Genomic DNA, 22,132 nt, shown 5'->3' on the forward strand with positions numbered 1-22,132 from the left:
ATTCAAGAAAAATATCTAGTTATCATTTTAGACAATACACTGAAATCCTAGCATAAGAATAGCTATACTGGGTCAGACCAATGGTCCATCTAGCCGAGTATCCTGTTTCTAACAGTAGCCAATCCAGGTCACAAGTACCTGGCAGAAAGTGAAATAGTAACAACATTCCATGCTACCAATCCTGGGGCAAACAGTGGCTTCCCCATGTCTGTCTCAATAGCAGACTATAGACTTTTTCCTCCAGGAACTTGTACAAACTTGTTTTAAACCCAGATACACTAACCACTGTTACCACATCCTCTGGCAATGAGCTCCAGAACTTAACATAAGTATTGCCATACTGGGACAGACCGAAGGTCCATCCAGCCCAGTATCCTGTTTCCAACAGTGGCCAATCCAGATCATAAGTACCTGGCAAGATCCCAAAACAGTACAATACATTTTGTGCTGCTTATCTCAGAATTAAGCAGTGGATTTTCCCAAATCCGTTTTAATAATGGCTTATGGACTTTTGCAAATATGTGGAATGCATCTGGACTGGGTTTCCAAGATGGTATTTTGGATTAACGTCCACACCTGATTTAGTGTCCTAACCTTAGCAGCGGATCCTTTTAGTTTCTTTTTAACTATTTTCCTCATGTTATTATAGTCGACTTTTCGAAAATTAAATGCAGCTACAGTAGATTTCCTTTGCGAGTTCATCCCAGATAGTAGCTCAAATTTGGTCATGTTATGATCACTGTTTCCCAGGGGACCCAACACCGCCACCTCCCGCACTATACCCTGCAAGCCACCAATTTAATAGTTTGGCTCTAGAACCCCCCAAAATATTTATTGTATAGTTTTCCCAGGTCCAGGCTCCCTCTTTAGACCTTTCGCACATGTGCGGCCCATGAATTCACCACCACGCATATGCAGTGACATCATACACATGCACAGTAAGCCCAGCGATTCGGCACCAAGTTTCCAGCAGAGCCGAGGCCTTTCCTGCTGCAGCCCCTGCCTTAAACAGGCATCATCTGGCTCAGGAATGGCCCTGCACACCCTGGATCACTAGCACCCACAGCGGGACCGTGAACCACACCATCAGGAGCCTCCTTACTGCCTGGGACTTCCTCCCCCCCCCCCATGTTTAAAAAAAAACGTCAACCTTGAGTTACAGTTGCCCCTGCTGAACAAACATTTTTGTTTCAAAACAAAAATTTTCACAATGTATACAGTAAGCATACACTTTCACTTTTCATGTACACATTGGTGGGGTCAACACTGGTCTCCAACCAAGATTAAATTTTACACTTCTTTGAACATTTTAGTACAAAACATAGTTATCAGCTAAGTAAGCTGGCCTCATTCCCTTGGTTCCTATCTTAGAAACTCTCCTTTCGCCTTCTGCTTCCTGAACTGCAGTAGCACCCTGTGCTATGGACCCAAGAATCCCTGCCTCAGTAGGGGCCTGGACTGTACTTTCAGTCAGTTCTGCAGGACCAGAGATTTCTGCTCTCGTCGGTCAAATCTCATCATAGATAACATACCACACTTGGTTAGCATTTTCATCATCAGATACATTACATAAGTACATAAGTACATAAGTAGTGCCATACTGGGAAAGACCAAAGGTCCATCTAGCCCAGCATCCTGTCACCGACAGTGGCCAATCCAGGTCAAGGGCACCTGGCACGCTCCCCAAACGTAAAAACATTCCAGACAAGTTATACCTAAAAATGAGGAATTTTTCCAGTCCATTTAATAGCGGTCTATGGACTTGTCCTTTAGGAATCTATCTAACCCCTTTTTAAACTCCGTCAAGCTAACCGCCCGTACCACGTTCTCCGGCAATGAATTCCAGAGTCTAATTACACGTTGGGTGAAGAAAAATTTTCTCCGATTCGTTTTAAATTTACCACACTGTAGCTTCAACTCATGCCCTCTAGTCCTAGTATTTTTGGATAGCGTGAACAGTCGCTTCACATCCACCCGATCCATTCCACTCATTATTTTATACACTTCTATCATATCTCCCCTCAGCCGTCTCTTCTCCAAGCTGAAAAGCCCTAGCCTTCTCAGCCTCTCTTCATAGGAAAGTCGTCCCATCCCCACTATCATTTTCGTCGCCCTTCGCTGTACCTTTTCCAATTCTACTATATCTTTTTGAGATACGGAGACCAGTACTGAACACAATACTCCAGGTGCGGTCGCACCATGGAGCGATACAACGGCATTATAACATCCGCACACCTGGACTCCATACCCTTCTTAATAACACCCAACATTCTATTCGCTTTCCTAGCCGCAGCAGCACACTGAGCAGAAGGTTTCAGCGTATCATCGACGACGACACCCAGATCCCTTTCTTGATCCGTAACTCCTAACGCGGAACCTTGCAAGACGTAGCTATAATTCGGGTTCCTCTTACCCACATGCATCACTTTGCACTTGTCAACATTGAACTTCATCTGCCACTTGCACGCCCATTCTCCCAGTCTCGCAAGGTCCTCCTGTAATCGTTCACATTCCTCCTGCGACTTGACGACCCTGAATAATTTTGTGTCATCGGCGAATTTAATTACCTCACTAGTTATTCCCATCTCTAGGTCATTTATAAATACATTAAAAAGCAACGGACCCAGCACAGACCCCTGCGGGACCCCACTAACTACCCTCCTCCACTGAGAATACTGGCCACGCAATCCTACTCTCTGCTTCCTATCTTTCAACCAGTTCTTAATCCATAATAATACCCTACCTCCGATTCCATGACTCTGCAATTTCTTCAGGAGTCTTTCGTGCGGCACTTTGTCAAACGCCTTCTGAAAATCCAGATATACAATATCAACCGGCTCCCCATTGTCCACATGTTTGCTTACCCCCTCAAAAAAATGCATTAGATTGGTGAGGCAAGACTTCCCTTCACTAAATCCGTGCTGACTTTGTCTCATCAGTCCATGTTTTTGTATATGCTCTGCAATTTTATTCTTAATAATAGCCTCCACCATCTTGCCCGGCACCGACGTCAGACTCACCGGTCTATAATTTCCCGGATCTCCTCTGGAACCTTTCTTAAAAATCGGAGTAACATTGGCTACCCTCCAGTCTTCCGGTATTACACTCGATTTTAGGGACAGATTGCATATTTCTAACAGTAGCTCCGCAAGTTCATTTTTTAGTTCTATTAATACTCTGGGATGAATACCATCAGGTCCCGGTGATTTACTACTCTTCAGCTTGCTGAACTGACCCATTACATCCTCCAAGGTTACAGAGAATTTGTTTAGTTTCTCCGACTCCCCCGCTTCAAATATTCTTTCCGGCACCGGTGTCCCCCCCAAATCCTCCTCGGTGAAGACCGAAGCAAAGAATTCATTTAATTTCTCCGCTACGGCTTTGTCCTCCTTGATCGCCCCTTTAACACCATTTTCGTCCAGCGGCCCAACCGACTCTTTGGCCGGTTTCCTGCTTTTAATGTATCTAAAAAAGTTTTTACTATGTATTTTGCTTCCAACGCTAATTTCTTCTCAAAGTCCTTTTTTGCCCTCCTTATCTCCGCTTTGCATTTGGCTTGGCATTCCTTATGATCTATCCTGTTACTTTCAGTTGGTTCTCTTCTCCACTTTCTGAAGGATTGTTTTTTGGCTCTAATGATTTCCTTTATCTTACTGTTTAGCCACGCCGGCTGACGTTTAGTCTTTTTTCCCTTTTTTCTAATACGTGGAATATATTTGACCTGAACCTCCAGGATGGTGTTTTTAAACAGCATCCACGCCTGATGCAAGTTTTTTACTCTGCGAGCTGCTCCTTTCAGTCTTTTTTTCACCATTTTTCTCATTTTGTCGTAATCACCTTTTCTATAGTTAAACGCTAGCGTACTTGATTTCCTAGTTTCACTTCCTTCAATGCCAATATCAAAACCGATCATATTATGATCACTGTTATCAAGCGGCCCTCGTATCGTTACCCCCTGCACTAGATCATGAGCACCACTAAGGACTAAGTCTAGTATTTTTCCTTCTCTTGTCGGCTCCTGAACTAGCTGTTCCATGAAGCTGTCCTTGATTTCATCAAGAAATCTTATGTCCCTTGCATGTACAGATGTTACATTACCCCAGTCTATATGCGGGTAATTGAAATCCCCCATTATTATTGTGTTGCCCAGTTTGTTTGCGTCCCTGATTTCCTTTAACATTTCCGCATCCGTCTGTTCGTCCTGGCCAGGCGGACGGTAGTACACTCCTATCACTATCCTTTTCCCCTTTGCACATGGAATTTCAATCCACAGTGATTCCAAGGAGTGTTTTGCTTCCTGCAGAATTTTCAATCTATTTGATTCAAGGCTCTCGTTAATATACAATGCTACCCCTCCACCAATCCGATTCACCCTATCACTACGATATAATTTGTACCCCGGTATGACAGTGTCCCACTGGTTATCCTCCTTCCACCAGGTCTAATAACACCACACTTGGGTTTCATCCTCTTTTCCTTGCTTGGGGCCCTCCAAGACCTCTGACTCTTAAGTCTCCTACCAGTTCACAAATTTCAATTGGCCTCTGTGTAAAACCATTACCAGACTGGCCTTATTTTGGATCTTATATACATTTGATCCAGTCCCAAGAACTTCTATGACCTGGTGTGGTGTATGATCCCAAATATCCTGTATCTTGTGTCTGCCTCTAAACCTTTGTTTACGGACAAGCACCTAGTCTCCTGTTTCTAGGATAGTACCTGTTGCTCGCCGATCAAAGCACTTTTTTTTTTTGGATTTGGTCATTTTTGAGATGGGCGTCCTCGTTGTCCATTATCGCCAAAAACCGGGGTCGGCCATCTAAAAAATGGCCTAAGGACGACCATCTCAAAAACGACCTAAGGACTACCATCTCTAAGGTCGACCTAAATTTCATGATTTGGGCATCCCTGACTGTATTATCGAAACAAAAGATGGACGCCCATCTTGTTTCGATAATACGGGTTGCCCCGCCGCTTTACAGGGTCATCCTGCGAGGACACCCTCATGACAACTGGGGCACCCTGTTTGATTATGCCCCTCCACGTTACGCATGTATCTCCTCAGTCTAGGCTGGTATAAGTGCTGGTGCCTAAACACATGCATATATACCTGGTTACATTAGTATTCTATAAAGGAAAGTAGGTGCTTACTTTCCTTTATAGCATAGGCTTGAAATAGGTGCCTTCACATGTCCAGTGAGAGTGAGGCATGGCAAAAAGTATGATGACAATTCTTTTGGAAACAAGGCCTATATATTGCTTGCGGATAAAGACAGAAAACAGTGCACTCTCAACCACCATATATTTGTATGGTATTAATGTTTACTTGTAAAACTAGCGTTGTTCTCTTAGTTGATATGACACGTATGCAATAAAAATTGCACTAAAATCATTAAAATTGTAATATGCATTCAGGAATATGATGCAATAAATGTTACTGAGTTCATGCCAAAAATTACCATTAATAACTTGTGGACAATATTGGCATGGACACCAACACAAACATCCAAACACTGCATCTTGAAATCCCCAAGCTAACCAGTTCAAACTAAGAGGACCGATTAGTGTGGGACACTTTCTGTCCCCAACATCCCTTTCCAATGACAATCTGCAGCTCCCCAAGCATCCTCTGATCCCTGAGAGCACTATTCAATTCAACCCTTCCATACTTCCTGAGGAAAGTCAGGCTTACCTGAGCACCTTCCAGCCCCATAGGAATGTAAGAATAGCCATACTAGGTCAGACCAATAGTCTGTCCAGCCCAGTATCCTGCTTCTAACAGTGGCCATTTCAGGTCACAAGTACCTAGAAGAAACCCAAATAGTAGCAACATTCCACGTTACCAATCCCAGTGCAAGCAGTGGCACAGAAGCAGACTATGGACTTTTCCTCCAGGAATCTGTCCAAACCTTTTTAAACCCAGATACGCTAACTGCTGTTACCACATCCTCTGGCAACGAGTTTCACAGCTTAACTTTTCTTTGAGTGAAAAAAAATTTCCTCCTATTTGTTTTAAAAGTATTTCCATGTAACTTTCATTGAGTGTGCCCTAGTCTTTGTACTTTTTGAAAGAGTAAAAAAAATCGATTCACTTCTACTCATTCTACACCACTGTGAGCCTCCCTTACTCCCCAGTTTGAAGGTCTAACCTTGCCTCCCCACTCCCCCCCTCCCCCACCCCATGAAGAGTCAGATTTTTAACAGACTTCATTCTGGACAGGTAGAAACGAGATCTGGACTTCTTAAAGAGCATGGTGCTTCCTGTTAGAGAGGAGGTAGATGGGCACTCAGGAGCACCTGATCTTTCTCAGGGGTGGGGTAGGGCTTTGTGGCATGTCTGATCTAGGGGAAGGGGCAGTAAACAAATAGTAGTCAGAGGGCAAATACTCAGGGGGAAGGTCATGGGCATAGAAAACATCCAATGTTAATTTGCAGGAGTTAAATTTTCAGCATCAGTTAAGTGCAGGCTAAATAGTGTGTGGAAGAGAACATACAGGGCCGGTCTTAGGGAGAGGCGACCGCATAGGGCCTCGCGCTCAAGGGAGCCCCACGTGGCACGCCTGAAGTCGCCCCGCCCCGACCGCCCAAGCTCCAGTCCCCCCTCCCTCTGAATTTTAAAAGTTACCTCGACGTCGGATTAAAGCGGCCAGCACTGGTAGCAGCAGCAGTGAAAGCGTGCGAGCTGCTCGGCGGCGCTTCGGGAGTCTTCCTTTCCCTCATTCAGCTCTGGTCCTGCCCACTTTCACTGCTGCTGCTACCAGTGCCGGCCGCTTTAACCCGACGTCGAGGTAACTTTTTTTTCATTTGCCGCTGTAGCGATACTGAACTTGAGAGTGAGTAGACACTGAGAGACTTTAACACAGTAAGTTTTATTTTATAATCTGCTTTTATTTTGTAATCTGTTTTTTCTTTCTGGCTTTCTTTGAGCAGCATTCTATTGTACTGTCTTTACAATGTATAAAATGTATGGTTCTTGAGCATTCTTTCCCTTGGAGCTGGGTGGGTGGGTGGGAGGGAGGGGGGCCTTGGAGCTGGGTGGGAGGCCTTGGAACTGGGTGGGAGGGGGGCCTTGGAGCTGGGTGGGAGCTGGGAGGGAGTGAGGGAGGCCTTGGAGCTGGGTGGGAGGCCTTGGAGCTGGTGGGTGGGAGGGAGGGAGAGAGAAAGAGAGAGACCGGCCTTGGAGCTGGGAGGGAGGGATCTGAGGAGCCCAGCCCTGGAGCTGGGAAGCCCTGGGGATGGCCTGGGAGCTCAGAGGGAGGGGTGGCCGGCCCTGGAGCTAGGGTGGGGGCGGGGCTAGAATGGGGCCCCATCAAATTGGTCTGCATAGGGCCCCAGCGTACCTTTAGTGTATACTCTAGTGGATCCTCTTCTACTTCTATCCCATTGTCAGTTGGTGTACCTCAGGGATCTGTCCTGGGACCTCTTCTCTTCTCCATCTATACTTCTTCCCTTGGTACTCTGATCTCATCCCATGGTTTTCAGTATCATCTTTACGCTGATGACTCCCAGATCTACCTCTCCACACCAGAAATCTCAGCCGAAACCTAGGCCAAAGTATCAGCCTGCCTGTCTGACATTGCTGCCTGGATGTCTCAGCGCCATCTGAAACTAAACATGACCAAGACTGAGCTTATCTTTCCCCCTAAACCAACCTCTCCTTCTCCCCCATTCTCTATTTCTGTGGATAACACTCTCATCCTTCCTGTCTCATCAGCTCGTAACCTTGGGGTCATCTTCTACTCCTCCCTCTCTTTCTCTGCACATATTCAACAGACTGCTAAAACCTGTCATTTCTTTCTCTATAATATCAGCAAAATTCGCCCTTTCCGTTCTGAGCACACTACCAGAACCCTCATCCACGCTCTTATCACCTCTCGCTTAGACTATTGCAACTTGCTTCTCACAGGTCTCCCACTTAGCCATCTCTCTCCTCTTCAATCTGTTCAAAATTCTGCTGCACGACTAATATTCCGCCAGGGTCGTTATGCTCATATTAGCCCTCTCCTCAAGTCACTTCACTGGCTTCCTATCCGTTTCCGCATACAGTTCAAACTCCTCTTATTGACCTATAAGTGCATTCACTCTGCAGCTCCTCAGTATCTCTCCACTCTCATCTCTCCCTACATTCCTCCCCGGGAACTGGGTAAATCTCTCTTATCTGCACCAGTGGCATAGCCAAGGGTGGGCTTAGGTGGGCCCAGGCCCACCCACTTTGAGCTCAGGCCCACCAGTAGCAGCACACCTATGATGTGGCCGGCAGAGATTCCCAAGCTGAAAACTCCCAACAACTGTCCCTCCTGCATACATTATAAATAGCGACTGATACATACTGCTTATACCAGCCCCACAGCCTTCCCTCTGACATATTCCCACCTATGCGGAAACAGGAAGCTGCATCAGTGGGAAGGATGTGGGGCCTATATGAGTAGTGTGTATTAGTTGCTCCTCACTGAAAATCTGAAATTTAAAAGGTGTGCAGGAGAGGAGGGACATTTGAGAGACCATATGTCATGCAGGTGAGAGGAGAGACCAAATCACCTATGGGATGGGGTGGGGTTCTTCTGCCCACCCATCTTGGGCCCAGGCCCACCCAAAATTGGGTGTCTGGCTACACCCCTGATCTGCACCCTTCTCCTCCACCGCTAAGTCCAGACTCCGTTCCTTTTATCTTGCTGCACCATATGCCTGGAATAGACTTCCTGAGCCGGTACGTCAAGCTCCATCTCTGGCCGTCTTCAAATCTAAGCTAAAAGCCCACCTTTTTGATGCTGCTTTTAACTCCTAACCCTTATTCACTTGTTCAGAACCCTTATTTTATCATCCTCACTTTAATATTCCCTTATCTCTTATTTGTCCTGTTTGTCTGTCCTAATTAGATTGTAAGCTCTGTCGAGCAGGGACTGTCTCTTCATGTTCAAGTGTACAGTGCTGCGTACGTCTAGTAGCGCTTTAGAAATGATAAGTAGTAGTAGTAGTAGTGCTAAGACCGGCCCTGAGAACATATCACACTGTTTCCTGTTCATACACTAAAGTCTTATTTACAAGTTATATCCCTTCATTTACATATGCTAATTGTAATATATTCACAATAATATCTTGTGATTGTAGTTGAATGTGCATATCACAATATTATTGCATACTGTATTCCATTCTTGTGCGAAATAGCCTTAGTGTGTGCATCCAAAGCTTTACTGAATAGGTCTCATGGAATCATCTAGTAGCTCAGCTCACAGCATCACCTTTTCCTTACTTTTGCTTTTGACATGCAGTGTTTGGAGATTCAGAATGTAGTGTATGGGTCCCAGCACAAGAAAACCAAAGAAACATTGGAGTTACTGAACATGCTACAGAGGTAAGTTACACAGCATTAACAGGGAAAGTTACTAAGGTGTGTTAAAGGGATAACATATGTTATTTTGTTTTTTTACTCTCAAAACATGTTAAATAGTAATGAGATGCAAAGCATGAAAGCACATGTGAAGTAGCTCATTATTATGGAAAATGAATAATACAGCTTGAATGAAACCTTGCAAGCTGTATTATTCATGGAAAGATAATGCCACCTCTGAGGTAGTGTTATCTTTTCTCCCCAGGAACATTGGGCTGCTAATGTTCCTGGGGATCAAATTATGAGGGGCTAGTACTATACAAAAAAAAACTCCGGTCCCCCAGTGTCCTGTTCCTACTCCCCCTCCTGGCATCCCTCTGGCAAAATTTGCAACAGAATTCCCTATGTATCTTTCTGGTAAGTAGCTTAGTGAAAATTATCCCCTAAATCTGCTAGAATGAGTCGGCCACTGCAGGCATATTTTTCTTAAATGCTGGCTGTGGTGGTCAAAAAATATACGGATATTTGGTGCCAGTGCTGAATAATCAGATAAGGCTTTTATTTATTTATTTATTTATTTGTTGCATTTGTATCCCACATTTTCCCACCTATTTGCAGGCTCAATGTGGCTTACATGGTACCGGAGGTGCGTTTGCAGTCTCTGATGTTTACAAATACAGAGTGATGTTGAGATGAGATAAAGTTCATGTGGGACAGCCACGTAAGGTCATTGAACAGTGGGAGAGTTGTTTTGTGCATTTTGAATTCTAGTGTTATTATGTTGCACAGATCAGGCATTTGTTGGGTTGGTAGGGTATGCCTTTTTAAAAAGATACGTTTTTAGTGTTCTCCGGAAGTGTAGGTGGTCGTACGAGGTTTTCATGGCTTTTGGTAATGTGTTCCACAATTGGGTGCTTATGTTGGAAAAGTTGGATGCGTAGGTTGATTTGTATTTGAATCCTTTGCAGCTTGGGTTGTGCAGGTTTAGGTATGTTCGTGATGATTCAGATGTGTTTCTCGTAGGTAGGTCGATCACGTAGGCCCTGATGATCAGAAACAAACGCAAAGCCATTAGCGCCAGACTATGGCCCACATTTACTTGCGCCCCAGGATCAGAGCCGGTGAGCACATGAAACAATGTGCTCGTCGCTGGGGCATAGCTAGACCTCAACGGGAGGGAGGTCAGAGCCCAAGGTGGGGGGGGGGGCACATTTTGGCCCACCTCCCTGCTTCTGCTACCGGCTCCCCACCGCCGCTTCCGCCCCGACTGCCACTACAAAGTTACCTTGGCTGGCGGGGGTCCCCAACCCCCGCCAGCTAAAGTGTTTGTCCTGCACTGGTCTCACATTGCCTGGCGCCCAGTTCTGTTTTCAATCGCTGTGCATGCTCGTTTTAATGAAACTGCCATTTTGGAAAGTATGTCCTGACCTACAGAATAAATGGGCCAATAAAGCTTTTTCTCATGCATGATTTTTACTGCAGCAACTCCTTAATGAGGAATTTGCATAAGATTTTGTGCATAGTTCACAGTTTTGTGAAGTGACTTTGCAAAAGTAGGCTTTATGCAGAAAATAACACAAAACATACAAAATGCAAACATTCTGGGTTTCATATGCTAAACTTGTACCAGTAATCCACTATGCACAAAATCTTATGTAAATTCCCCATCAAGGAGTTGCAGCAATACAAAAGCATGCAAAGCAACTCATTAATGGGGACATTTATAAAAAATGGGTGCAAGAGAAAATTTTTTTTTTGACCCATTTATTCTATGGGTCAGGACATATTTTCCAAAATGGCAGACCCTGGGCAGGAGCAAGTAAGGTGCTGCTTCCTGGATTTCTACATTTTATGGTGAGATGGAAGGAAGGAAAGAAAGGAGAAGGGGTCCCAGACTGGGACCACTTGTATTTGTGCCCAGCAGGCAGTGGAGCATTCTGGGGGCAACTGTATTTCTCATACTTAACCCACAAGGGAATTAAAGTCCCCTCCAAAAAGGACTATATTTGGTAAAACATGATTCGACAGTGAAAAGCTGCACTGGCTCCCAATCAAAGAAAGAATCCTCTTCAAAATCTGCACTTTGGTCCACAAAATTATCTACGGAGTAGTCTCAGGATATATGATAGACCTCATAGATCTACCAACCAGAAACAGATTCGGATCAGCATGATCATACCTAAACCTACATTACCCAAATTGCAAAGGACTTAAGTACAAAACAACTTACGCATCCTGCTTCTCCTACATAAGCGCACAACTATGGAATGGACTCCCAAAAGCTATGAAAACAATCTATGACCATCTAAACTTCAGGAAATCATTAAAAGCCAACCTCTTCAAAAAGGCTTATCCCACCGACCCACCGTAAATCCCCACCCCCAGCAACACATCCTAACCAATGATAGTACTGGACAATATACAATGTTCACTCCCTCCGATCCTCATGGTACCTAATACACACCTACCTCTTTCGACCACAATATCACTTGTATTTGTTATCAACCGAATTGGCAAACGCCATTACAGTACTATGTGAGCCACATTGAGCCTGCAAATAGGTGGGAAAATGTGGGGTACAAATGTAACAAATAAATAAATTGTTGTGTGTTGCCAAGGTTTAGAACATATAACATTTTCACTGGAGCAACACCTGAAAAAATTCTTCAGCTACACATACAGATGAACTAGGAACTCATCTGCATTTATAAAGAAAATTTCACAAAATCAGTCACAAGCCTGCAAATTTTGTTTTCATACGTTAGTAGCTTAGCCTACAAATGTTTTCATTTTGCATGTGTGACATAGAAATTAGTGATTTTTATTCCAGGGTATTACATTTTTGCAACAGACAGCCAAACAACTATATTCATTTTTTGCCACAGTTTTTAATTTTTACCACTAAAATTTTAAAACTGCCAATTTTTTAAACAATTATATCCTTCTATATGTAAATACTGTTAATATTCTACCTTTCCTTTTTTTTTTTTTAGATCTCGAGGAGGTGGAGGAGAATCCTGATATCATTAATATATGTTGACATTTTTGTATTTTTTTCTTTGTGTATGAACATTTTAGTTCAAGTTTCCTATTATTATAATTTTATATGATGCTAATAGTGCATCCAACACTGTATTTTTTTATTAGAATTTATAAAGGGATGAGGTATCTGTTTGCATATAGCAGCAATAAAACAATTCATAATCTGCAAAATAACATTTTTACCATGTAATTTAATCTATAGTATTTAATTCACTGTATGGGAATTTACAAGAAAGTAAATACAGACTATGGAAAAAGGAGTCTTTCAAATTACAATTCTCTAGAAAAGCAATGCAATTATTTAACAGTCTAGAATAAAATATAGATTTTTTTGGTTATTTTATTTATTAAAATAATTATAAACCACTTTTCTGGCTCCTAAGAACTGCCCAAACCTGTGTACAATAATCAATAAACATGTGGAGGGGCATTTTAGAAAGGAAGTACAAATTGGAATTGAGATGTCCAAGTCAGGATGTTTCCACTAGTATTTTACAACAGGATCTGATGATGCTAGAGCCTATTCTAAGATACATCCAAAGATGAATGATTATGTGCAGCAGCAACATCCATCTTTTATAATCATTAACATCTAACATATCAATGGGGTCAGCACAGCAACATAAATGTTTATGTGCATCATGTACACATATGTTCATGTCAGGCATTTAGAAACATAAACGTTTATCCCAAACTGTCACAGAGTCCAATATCCCTTGCCAGTTTGGTATTTGAAGGGAGGGAGGTCATCAACCACTGTGGGATTAAGGGATGACCTCCCCTAATCACGCCAGTGGAGAACTGCTCAATATAAGCACTTTTCTAAAACCTAGATGTCCCGGCTAGCAGGTCTATGTTGATTCCTTTTGAAATGGGGAATGTATGTTTATTTTTTTTAGGCCCTTTCAAAACATGCCAAGACCATACCCCCTTGCCATATGCATGTTTTTGAGTTTTAAAAGTAGATATCCCAGATTTGTAAAATCAGACACTTTTATGCAATATATACATATAAATGCCAGTTTATGCCAGTCTAAAACATGAATAGAGCTTCTAAAATAAGCAATTCAATATGAAAATGTAAAAAAAAAGTCAAGATTTATTTATTTGTTTACTTATGATATTTTTATCCCACATTAGCCCAAAAAGAGCTGAAGCTCGATGTGGCTTACATTACAAACGTCATTAGAATGGTTCACATTTTGAAAAGTATCAGTTTAAAATGAGCTATTTCAAGTAACAATAATCCTGAAACACAATTCTGTATTGAGAATTAATAAAATAATAAAAGTATCTAAGTTGACAATTTCAATATAGAATTGATAAATAAGGAGACTCAACTAGAATGATAGTGAGTAAAACTATACTAAGTAATATTACATGTAATCTTTAATTATAGAGTGACCAAGTAAGGATTTGAATGGAGTAGAGCAGGTGGATGTGAAGCGTCTGTTCACGCTTTCCAAAAATACTAGGACTAGGGGGCATGCGATGAAACTACAGTGTAGTAAATTTAAAACAAATCGGAGAAAAGTTTTCTTCACCCAACGCGTAATTAAACTCTGGAATTTGTTGCCGGAGAACGTGGTGAAGGCGGTTAGCTTTGCAGAGTTTAAAAAGGGGGTTGACGGTTTCCTAAAGGACAAGTCCATAAACCACTACTAAATGGACTTGGGAAAAATCCACAATTCCAGGAATATCATGTATAGAATGTTTGTACGTTTGGGAAGCTTGCCAGGTGCCCTTGGCCTGGATTGGCCGCTGTCGTGGACAGGATGCTGGGCTCAATGGACCCTTGGTCTTTTCCCAGTGTGGCATTACTTATGTACTTATGTATATGATTTTCCAGTAAGGATTTGATTATCCAAGGAATAGGAAGTAATTAAGAGAGATAGAATATGATACAGAAGGATCAAACATTTTTCAGTTCAAAATTAGTTCTTTGATTTTTTGAAAGTTGAACTGAAAAAATGAGTTTTCAGTAAGCTTCAAAACATCATGTAATCGTTTGTGTACCTAATCGTTTGTTTAGGAAGAGAGTTCCAAGTTTTGGAGCCTTGATGTGAAAAGCTGGCAGTATGAATTGCTTTGTAGGTTACATTTTGCAGCTAGAGAAATGTAAAGATGAGATATTCCCTAGATGATGTAATAGTGTTACGTGGTAGTAATTCAATGAGATCATTAATTTAAGATGGTTAATTTTATTTTTTATTTTATTTGTTGCATTTGTATCCCACATTTTCCCAGGCTCAATGTGGCTTACATAGTACCGTGATGGTGAGCGCCAATTCCGGTGTCAGAAATACAGAGTAGTAAATTGCGTTAAAGTTAATGAGTAACAGGGTGTCGTAAGGTAGTTGAGGAGTGAGAATTAAGTGTTCTGTTCTGGTACAGGTTTCATTTATTTTACATGAGAAAAGAGAATAACTGGATATTTAGGAGGGTATGGAGAGGCAGTAGCATGGAATCTTGGGGTTCTGCCAGGTACTTGTGACCTGGATTGGCCACTGCTGGAAGCAGGATACTGGGTTATGTGGACCATTGGTCTGACCCAGTATGGCTACTCTTATGTTCTTATGTTTACAATAAACTCCTTGCCCCAGGATTGGTAGCATGGAATGTTGCTACTCAGGGCCGGTCTTAAGGCGAGGCGGCCGCATAGGGCCTCGCGCTCAGGGGGGCCCCGCGCAGCGCGCCTCAGGTCGCCCCGCCCCGACCGCCCGAGCACCACTCTCCCTCCCTCCGAACTTTGAAGTTGAACAACGCGCGACGGCGACGTGGTGGTGGGGGCGGTCCGCCCCAGATGTCAGCGGGGGGGGGGGGGGGGGGGTGCTCCGAGTCCGCTCCCGGCGCTGCTCGTCCTGTCTTTAAATATCCAATTTGAAGCGCTGGAGTAACAGGCAGCAGCGCCTGGCGTCTGCCCTTCTACTAAAAATCTCTTCGACGACGTCATTGGGCCTTCCCACATTGAGTCCCGCCCTCCTCTGAGGTAACTTCCAATTACCGCGAGGGCGGGCGGGACTCAATGTGGGAAGGCCCAATGACGTCGTCGAAGAGATTTTTAGTAGCAGGGCAGACGCGAGGCGCTGCAGCCTGTTACTCCAGCGCTTCAAATTGTTTTTTTTTTTAAAGGCAGTGAGGGTGGTGGGCCTGGGCGGCAGGAGAATGGAGCTGGTAGGTGGGGAGGGACTCAGATGGGAGAAGGGTGTGGGGCTCTCAGGTGGGGGGGGAGGGGGTTCTCAAATGGGAAGGAGACTGAGATGGGGAGGGGGTTCATGGATGGGAGAAGCTTAAGGGGGTGGGGAGGGGATTCTTGGATAGTTGAAGGGGACGGGTGGGGAGGGCACTGGGGTTCTTGGATGGGAGAGACTGGGGAGGGGGTTCTCGGATGGGAGAAGGGGACGGGTGGGGAGAGGACTGGGGTTCAAGGATGGGAGAAGGGGAGGGGGTTCTTGGATGCTTGAAGGGGACGGGTGGGGAGAGGACTGGGGTTTTTGGATGGGAGAGACAGGGGAGGGGGTTCTCAGATGGGAGAAGGGGACAGGTGGGGAGAGGACTGGGGTTCAAGGATGGGAGAAGGGGAGGGGGTTCTTGGATGCTTGAAGGGGACGGGTGGGGAGGGGACTGGGGTTTTTGGATGGGAGAGACAGGGGAGGGGGTTCTCAGATGGGAGAAGGGGACGGGTGGGGAGAGGACTGGGGTTCAAGGATGGGAGAAGGGGAGGGGGTTCTTGGATGCTTGAAGGGGATGGGTGGGGAGGGGACTGGGGTTTTTGGATGGGAGAGACGGGAGGGGGTTCTCAGATGGGAGAAGGGGAAGGGTGGGGAGAGGACTGGGGTTCAAGGATGGGAGAAGGGGAGGGGGTTCTTGGATGCTTGAAGGGGACGGGTGGGGAGGGGACTGGGGTTTTTGGATGGGAGAGACGGGAGGGGGTTCTCAGATGGGAGAAGGGGACGGGTGGGGAGAGGACTGGGGTTCAAGGATGGGAGAAGGGGAGGGGGTTCTTGGATGCTTGAAGGGGACGGGTGGGGAGAGGACTGGGGTTTTTGGATGGGAGAGACAGGGGAGGGGGTTCTCAGATGGAGAAGGGGACGGGTGGGGAGGAGACTGGGGTTCTTGGATGGGAGAAGGGGACTGAGGTGGAGAGGGGGTTCTTGGATGGTTGAAGGGGACGGGTGGGGAGGAGACTGGGGTTCTTGGATGGGAGAAGGGGACTGAGGTGGAGAGGGGGTTCTTGGATGGTTGAAGGGGACGGGTGGGGAGGAGACTGGGGTTCTTGGATGGGAGAAGGGGACTGAGGTGGAGAGGGGGTTCTTGGATGGTTGAAGGGGACGGGTGGGGAGGAGACTGGGGTTCTTGGATGGGAGAAGGGGACTGGGTCTGAGAAGGGGCAATATGGAAAAATGGGGGCCATGCCTGGGGCTGGTGGGAAAATGGGGTATGCGTGGGTCATGTGGGAGAATGGTTCTGAAAAGGGGGGGCCCTAATACAAGGCATGTGGATGAAGGGGGCTGGAACTGGGGGCTGAAAAGGAGGTTAGGTGGGATAAGAGGCTGGAGACTGAAAAGGGGCAGGGGCTGGGACTGGGGGCTGAAAAGGGGACAGGGAGAAGTGGCTGGGGGGCTGAAGCTCGGGACTGGTGGGAGAAAAGGGCTGGGGCTGAAATGGGGGACTGGTGGGATAGTGGAGCTGGAACTGGGGGCTGAAAAAAAGGGGCGGAAAGAGGGGCAGATCCTGGATGGGGGAGCAAGAGGAAGGGCAAACCCTGGATGGATGGGGAGGGAGGGCAAATGGTGGATTGAAGGAGGAGAGAGAAAGGGCAGACAGTGGATGGAAGGGATAGAAAGGGCAGACGGTGAATGGATGGGGGAGAGAGAGAGAGGGCAGACAGGGGCAGATGGTGGATGGAAGGGGTAGAGATAGAGGGCAGATGTGGATGAAAGGAGCAGGAAGAGAGGGCAGACATTGGATGGAGGGGACAGCAGAGAGGGCAGACACTGGATGGCAGAGAGAGACCGAAGACAGATGCTGGATGGAAGGAAGACAGTGAAAAGAAGATGAGGAAAGCAGAAACCAGAGGCAACAAACTGTAAATAAAATATATATTTAAATTTTTTTGCTTTAGGATAAAGTAGTATTGTAGATATGTTAATAAATGTTTATAATAGAACATGCAAACAAGGTAATCTTTTTATTGGACTAATTTTAATACATTTTGGCTAACTTTCGGAGAACAAAACCCCCTTCCTCAGGTCAGGATAGGATACTGTAACAGTACTATACTGTATTGACCTGAGGAAGGATGTTTTGGCCTCTGAAAATTAAATATATTAGTTCAATAAAATGGTATTTTATTTTCTATATTTGTTTTATTTCTATTTGTTAATTTGTAAAGTGGTGATTGGTATTTGTTTTTTTTTTTTTTCAAATTTACATCTGCTGTCTTTATATTTTGCACAGTACTAGGGGACATTTTCTGTTTCTGTGGTGTTGCATCGTATGCAGAGTCTGGCATCTTGGGGTTTCATTTTATTTTTTGTCTAAATAGAAAGTTTATGATTACTTATTCTATAGTGGATTAGGGTGTATCTGTGTTTGTCAAAAAGACATGGCTTTCAGTTGGCACTGACTGCAGGATCGACAAGCCCTGGAGCTGGGGGCCTTGGAGCTCGGAGGGAGGGGTGGCGGGCCCTGGAGCTAGAGTGGGGGCAGGGCTAGGGTGGGGCCCCATCAAATTGGTCTGCATAGGGCCCCGCACTTGCTAAGACCGGCCCTGTTGCTACTAATTGGGTTTCTGCCAGGTGCATATGACCTGGATTGGCCACTGTTGGAAACAGGATACTGGGCTAGATAGGCCATTGGTCTGACCCAGTAGGGCTATTCTTATGTTCTTAAACCAAATAAAACCCATAAACCATACATTGACTAATTCGGAGGTGATAGTGCCGTTGTATAAGTCTCTGGTGAGGCCTTATTTGGAGTACTGCGTGCAGTTCTGGAGACCGCATCTATGGAAATATATAAACAGGATGGAGTTGGTCCAGAGGGCGGCTATGAAATTAGTACGCAGTCTTGAATGCAAAAATTATAGGGACAGGCTTATGAACCTCAACATGTATACGCTGAAAGAGTGGAAGAAGAGAGGAGACATGATAGAGACGTTTAAATATCTCATGGGCATTTATGTACAGGAAGAGAGCCTTTTTCAAATGAAGGAGAGCTCTGGAATGAGGGGGCATACGACAAAGTTAAGAGGGAATAGGCTTAGGAGTAACCTAAGAAAGTATTTTTTCACAGAAAGGGTGGTGGAGGCATGGAATGACCTCCCGGTGGAGGTGGTGAAGTCGAGGACTGTTCCAGAATTTAAAAAGGCATGGGTAGAGGAGTGTGGTAGCCGTGTTAGTCCACTCTTAAGGTTATCAATAGAAATCAAACAAAATAAAACATGGATAAGATGATACCTTTTTTATTGGACATAACTTAATACATTTCTTGATTAGCTTTCGAAGGTTGCCCTTCTTCGTCAGATCGAAAATAAGCAAATGTGCTAGCTGACAGTGTATATAAGTGAAAACATTCAAGCATTACTATGACAGTCTGACAGGGTGGGAGGATGGGGGTGGGTCAGAGGTATGCATGGGGACATCAAAGCATATCATTGATATTCTAACAGGATGGGTGTGGGTAGGTGAGGGGAGGGTGATCAACAGAGACATACAGCTTTATGGTTTATAATGGGCTAGGAACCCCAGGTCCTTGTTAAGTCCTTTCTGTTGGGTGTTAAAATATTCAATCATTCTGACTTCAAAGGTCTTACGTTCTTGTATGGTTTTAAAGTTACCTTTCAGTATTCTCACTGTGAAATCACTGGTACAGTGTCCTAGTTCTGTGAAGTGCTGTCCCACCGGGGTGGGGGCCCTACTGGCTGTATTGTTCATGTGATGTCTATGTAAATTGAATCTTGTCTTAAGCATCTGGCCTGTTTCTCCAATATAGCATTCTTCGTTACATTTTTTACACTGAATGATATATACCACATTGGAAGATGAGCAAGTGAAAGATCCCTTTATGTTGAATATCTTTCCTTTGTGGGTAACTGTGGGGTCCTGTGAAATATTTTGGCATAGTTTGCAACTGGATAAATTACAGGGACGTGTGCCCTTCTGTTACTTTTCAGTCTGTGATGGAAGTTTACTTCTGATTAGCTTTTGTTTTAAGTTGGGTGGTTGTCGGAAGGCCAGTACTGGTGGGGATGGGAATTCATCCTCCTGGAGTATAGGTTGTAGATCTCTTATGATTTTCCTCAGTTTTTCCAGCTCTGGATTGTATGTCACTACAAGGGGAATTCTGTCTGTGGATTTTTTCTCCTTGTACTGTACAATACAGACAGAGAGGGCACTACAGTATACAAATAGACAAATCAGAAGAAAAAATGCAACACTGGGCCTTCAGAACTAGGACAACAGGAGTACTTTATTAATCAATGACCCGACACAGGCCATGTTTCGGCGCTAACAAAGGCGCCTGCTTCAGGGGTCTAAATAAACATATAAATACATATAAAAATTAATACAATGAAACACAATGGACGCATCGTGTTAATTTTAAAACATAGACAATGTGTCAAAATAAAAATGATATTAATAAAATATCAATAATATATCATGTTAAGAATAGAATGACAACAACCAGAGAAAACAGAGAATAATATCTATAATGCAAATAATTAGAAATTTGACATCATATAGATTGAATTATAACATGATATTTATCTCTAAGTGTACAAAGAGTTTTCAATGAAAAGCTTAAAAATTTAAAATGTGAAAATTGCCCTGGTGGGCTTGTTGTATGCATATAACTAATCCCAAGATTCTACATGTATATACATATACATCCACATATATAAATATATATCTCTCTCAAATCATTCCTAGAGATGCATGTATCCAGAGGTGTAACAGAAACTTTTAGTGTTGATATATTATCTGTGTTGAGTAAAATATGTGTGTCTTTAAGAGTAATGAAAATAATTTTTTGGTTTTAAATAGTAAGTAGACAGTCTTACCGATGTGCTGATGCAATGACGTGCAGATGACAAAGCACGATTGCCTATATGATAAAAAAATATATAATAATAAAAATAGAAAATGAGAGATAAAACTGATGTTTGATATGATAAAATGTATAGATGAAACAATAAATACATTTAAGTTGGCTCCCCTTGGAAGCTTTAATTATTGAAAAAGAAATATATAAATAAAAGGGCTGAACTAGCACTACAGAGATGTATAAAAACATTTTGCTGAGGATATATAGGAACCATATTGAATATACAAAGTGTTCGAAAATGAATGTGGGGGAAAAAAGCACAAAGATCGAAATGCCATCGGGAGTGAATGAAAGCTTCTTACCTTAAGCCACTGAGAAGTTATCTGCGATCGTTTGCAATGGCGAAAAACGCTGATAGCGCTAGCTTCAGCAGAAGCACTTTCTCCTGTGTTCTAATTAATCTTGTGTTATTGCGCCGGGAAGCGCCGAGAGGCGCTGACTCCGATTGAAGATTTGTTCTCTATAACAAAAAGGTTAAAAAACCGAAAAGGAACACACGGATATCCGGTCCTATATATTCAAAATGAAAAAACGCGCCAAAAGGTCGATGACGTAATGATGCTGTTGCGCAAATGTAGATGATGGCTTGAACAGAACGCTAACGTGATGACATGTTTTGTCAGTAAAGAAATTTAAAGGGCACAAAGCGCAGTTGAACATAATGAGTATCGACATATGTGGTGTTCGTGGATGTATTGAATATGATATGCATATAAAAAAGTTTGTTCAAGAATGTTGCATTTGATAATTTAAGGATAAATTATAAACAGACATTTTAAAATTGTTTGTAAGACAGTATAAACGTTGCATATTTCTAAATATAAATATTAAAAATTCATGTTTAAACAAAAAAGACAGCCAATAAATTAAAATATCAAAAGAAGGTTTGTTGCTTTGAAATATGGGTAAATTTAGTTTAAACATGATGGAATTGGTTGTTGTTTCAATAAAATCAATTAAAAACATAGCTTCTGAAGTCAAGCATAATTTAGTACTTATTTGTTAAATAATATTTAATGATTAAAAAAAATTTTTAACAAAGAGGAAAATGAAAATAATTATTGTGTATTTTGCTCCTTCTTCAATTCATTTAATTCGATGCTCCATCAAGAACAAATATATATAAATTAAAACTCCAAAAAGAATTTTGTGGTAGATATATAGAAATACATACATATATACTTTTGTATAATACTGACACTCCTTATTGGGGGATAACAACAGAAATGAGGAAACAAGGAAAGGGACCAAGAAAGGGAAAACAAAAATCAGGAGAAGACCGCTAAATCCAATTCTCCATTAAGTCCTGCTGGGTATAGTGTATTCAGCTCAAAAATGGTTCTTTGCTCTTGTTTGAGCAAAATTGAGTCCAGGTTTCCACCTCTCCATGGTTTAGAGATTATCTTAAATACACAGAAACGAAGTTCACCAAAACTATGAGATTGCTCTATACAGTGATTTACCAATGGTGCAGAAGGATCCTTGCGCCTGATACTGCTTCTGTGTTCTATCATTCTGGTTTTAACTTTGCGAATTGTTTTTCCTATGTATATTAAATGGCAGGGACACATAATTAGGTATACAACACCCTCTGTGTTGCAGTCTGATGAATGATTGAGTGGATAGTGTTTCATTGTAATTGGATGTATAAAG

The 22,132-nt window shown here is 43.2% G+C and overlaps 1 protein-coding gene across 2 annotated transcripts in view; it reads left to right on the plus strand.

Moving 5' to 3' along the window:
* Positions 1-22,132, plus strand: part of TTC23L (tetratricopeptide repeat domain 23 like) — a 101,171-nt gene that overhangs the window by 62,391 nt on the left and 16,648 nt on the right. Inside the window, exons 11-12 of one of the 2 annotated variants that reach the window (XM_030193020.1) lie at positions 9,270-9,352; positions 12,322-12,476. In XM_030193020.1, the coding sequence (XP_030048880.1) occupies positions 9,270-9,352; positions 12,322-12,349 (111 nt within the window). In that variant the 3' untranslated portion in view covers positions 12,350-12,476. Of the gene's footprint in view, positions 1-9,269; positions 9,353-12,321; positions 12,477-22,132 lie in introns of those variants that run through there. The other variant, XR_003940973.1, reaches the window with a different exon arrangement.

This window comes from Microcaecilia unicolor, chromosome 2 (genome assembly GCF_901765095.1).
Source record: "Microcaecilia unicolor chromosome 2, aMicUni1.1, whole genome shotgun sequence".
Lineage (NCBI taxonomy): Eukaryota > Metazoa > Chordata > Amphibia > Gymnophiona > Siphonopidae > Microcaecilia > Microcaecilia unicolor.